Raw genomic sequence first — 2,618 nt, 5'->3', positions numbered from 1 at the left:
ATATGACTTTGTTTTATTTTATAAACATTCATACAATGTTCAATAAATATTTTAAGAATTTTTATGTTTTTGTATAAACGATGGGCCGTATTTTCTTTAATAACTAAGTTAAGGCAGTGCTTATGGCTCAGTCCAAAGACTGCAAAACTGGTGGAACTGAAGTGAGTTTTATGGAAAAACATTGGTTAGGTACAAGTATGGCTGTGTGGTTAAGAATCTCATTTGCAATCACAAGGTTTCCGGTTCAGTCCCAGTGCACGGCATCATGATCAAGTGTTTTCTACTGTAACCACATGTCGACAAATACCTCGTGAGTGAATTTGATGAATAGAAACTGTGAGAAAGACAGCTATGTGTGTGTGTATCTGTGTGTGTGTGTATGTGTGTGTCTGTGTGTTATTAACGGTATATAAGAACATTAAACGTGTATTGTATGTGTGTGTATGAATATGTGTGTATGGTAATTGCTCAGTGTACACACATGAAAACAAAAGAAGAAAACTATAACATCCACAACTGTTGTGAATACTCATCCTTTCCTCTCTCCCTGAGTATTCGAAAAAGTAAACATCCCTTTTTTTCTGTGTGGACATACAAATGACACTCTTTGGTGAATCTTAAAACTCTCTGTGAAAATTTGACTCTTCTTGTCTTTTCTTTCCTTTCTCCCTGAGTATTCAAAAATACAAGCATCCTTTTTATTGCAAAAATACAACTGTTTTCTCTAACTGGACAAACAAAAAAACATCTCTGGAAAAGTCAACTTTAATTTCTACAAAATTACCCTTATTTTCTCCTTGAATAGCCGAAATATGTAATAACAAATGCACGTGGAAAAAAAATAATAATAACAGTGATAATAATAGATTCTCTCTGGTCGAACACAACATCTCTATTCACAAATAATACAGAACAGAGTAAGTCGGTGCTTTCTTAATTTTTCTTAAGGTCAAGGTCACTGTTGCTGTTGTTCGCTGCTAGCAGTAGTAGACATTTTATCTACTCTGTTGCTAAGGTAATCGAAAGACGCTGTTTAGTACCCAAAAAGCCAACAATACCAAACTCGAAAATAAAATAAAACTGGAGGAGTATTGAAACTGAGATTGAATCATTGTGAAGGGAGATATTTAATATTAACTGAGCTAGTCTCTGGAAATGGTGTGAGACCAAGAAAAGGCAGGAAGATCGTGAGAAAATATAGACTCTCAACAAGAGAAGAATTAATGTCAGCGAATGAAACACTTAAACAAAAAGTTCAAGCAAAATCTCAGAGAATACGCAGATTTGAGAAAAGAATCAAATTCTACAATCAATCTTCTCTCATTCTCTTTATCTAGTTGTTAGTTTTGGGTTCGCCTCGACAGAACACAAATTGTCTCTTCATTGTTTTCTTTGACTTTCTCATCTACGAGTCACACTCTTCCATTGATTTCTGTCTACAGACAACGAGAAAGAAATGCAGAATAGAATCGGCTGTTACAATTTAACATTAAGCAAATTGTGTTTGCTGTCCACTGCAACAAACGCGCCCGTCATCTGCTTTTTCTCTTTACGTCAGGCCAATTATATTCACATTTATGCCAATTATCTTTATAAAGCAAAAACATATGTGTGCACATTTTCCATAACTCCGTTATGTAAAGTTTGCATCAGGTAATGTAATAAATTGAAAACAAGCACATTCGACGTTTGAATTAATGTCTTAAATCATGTGCTATTTAACTACTGTTCTATTATGTTCGTCCTGCAAGTTCTCCTGCTCTTCATTCATTTACTTTAAGTAAATACTCTTTATTTCAAATATATACAAAATAACGAATCTAAAATGAATCTTCATTATTTTATGACTTCTATATATCTTATTTTTCTCTTACAGAAAACGAAATATGGCTGCCATGCAGATGACAATAACAGCAACCGGTACACTTTTCCTTGTGATTACTTTTATTGTCATTCTAATATCATTAAACACAGAAGCGAAGGAACTTGGAAATAATTGTGAAATTAAGATTTCTCCCGACGTCAATATGATTTTATCTCGTTTAGTAAGATCAGATAAAAAGGTTTTCAATTTTGAAGTCCATTTATCCGATAAAAAGCTAGATGACCTTCTGAATCCTGTACGAATGGATTATTTTGCGAACGCGAGACAATTTACCTGGATTCCAAACGAACCAGATGGTTTGATTGCGTATAAGAATTTCTATTATGATTTTTCAATGCGCTCTTTGAATTTACTAGGAGCTTACATTGCTACTCCAAGGATTGATATCGATATAAATTGTGGAAAACAAAATATTCAGAGACATGATTTAATATATTTGATTTTCGGCGAATTGAAGAGAATTGTATTTATCGATACATTGAAAATAGGAGAATCTGGTTACATGTGTTTTCTAATAAATTTATCTCAGGACATGAAGAAGAACAGCCCTGAGTCATTTAAAGCTTACAGAAGATTGGGTATAAATCGAGAATTAGCGGAGAACTATTGCTGTAAACTCTATAAAAATGGAAGCAATGTTTATCACCCAAAATCGATTTGTTCTGGAAATATCATGGAACATAGTATGTATGTCAATTATGCAAATATCGTAGGAGCTATTCTATGGGCATAT

At 33.5% G+C, this 2,618-nt stretch overlaps 1 protein-coding gene across 1 annotated transcript in view; it reads left to right on the top strand.

The window, feature by feature from the left end:
• Window positions 1-2,618, top strand: part of LOC128249435 (uncharacterized) — an 81,715-nt gene that overhangs the window by 75,606 nt on the left and 3,491 nt on the right. The window contains exon 2 of the mRNA XM_052973132.1: window positions 1,877-2,594. Within this exon, the coding sequence (XP_052829092.1) occupies window positions 1,887-2,594 (708 nt within the window). The 5' untranslated portion in view covers window positions 1,877-1,886. The remainder of the gene's footprint in view (window positions 1-1,876; window positions 2,595-2,618) is intronic.

Source organism: Octopus bimaculoides, chromosome 1 (genome assembly GCF_001194135.2).
Source record: "Octopus bimaculoides isolate UCB-OBI-ISO-001 chromosome 1, ASM119413v2, whole genome shotgun sequence".
NCBI lineage: Eukaryota > Metazoa > Mollusca > Cephalopoda > Octopoda > Octopodidae > Octopus > Octopus bimaculoides.
The sequence above is the reverse complement of the archived record's forward strand: the minus strand, read 5'-3'. Positions and strand labels throughout refer to the sequence as shown.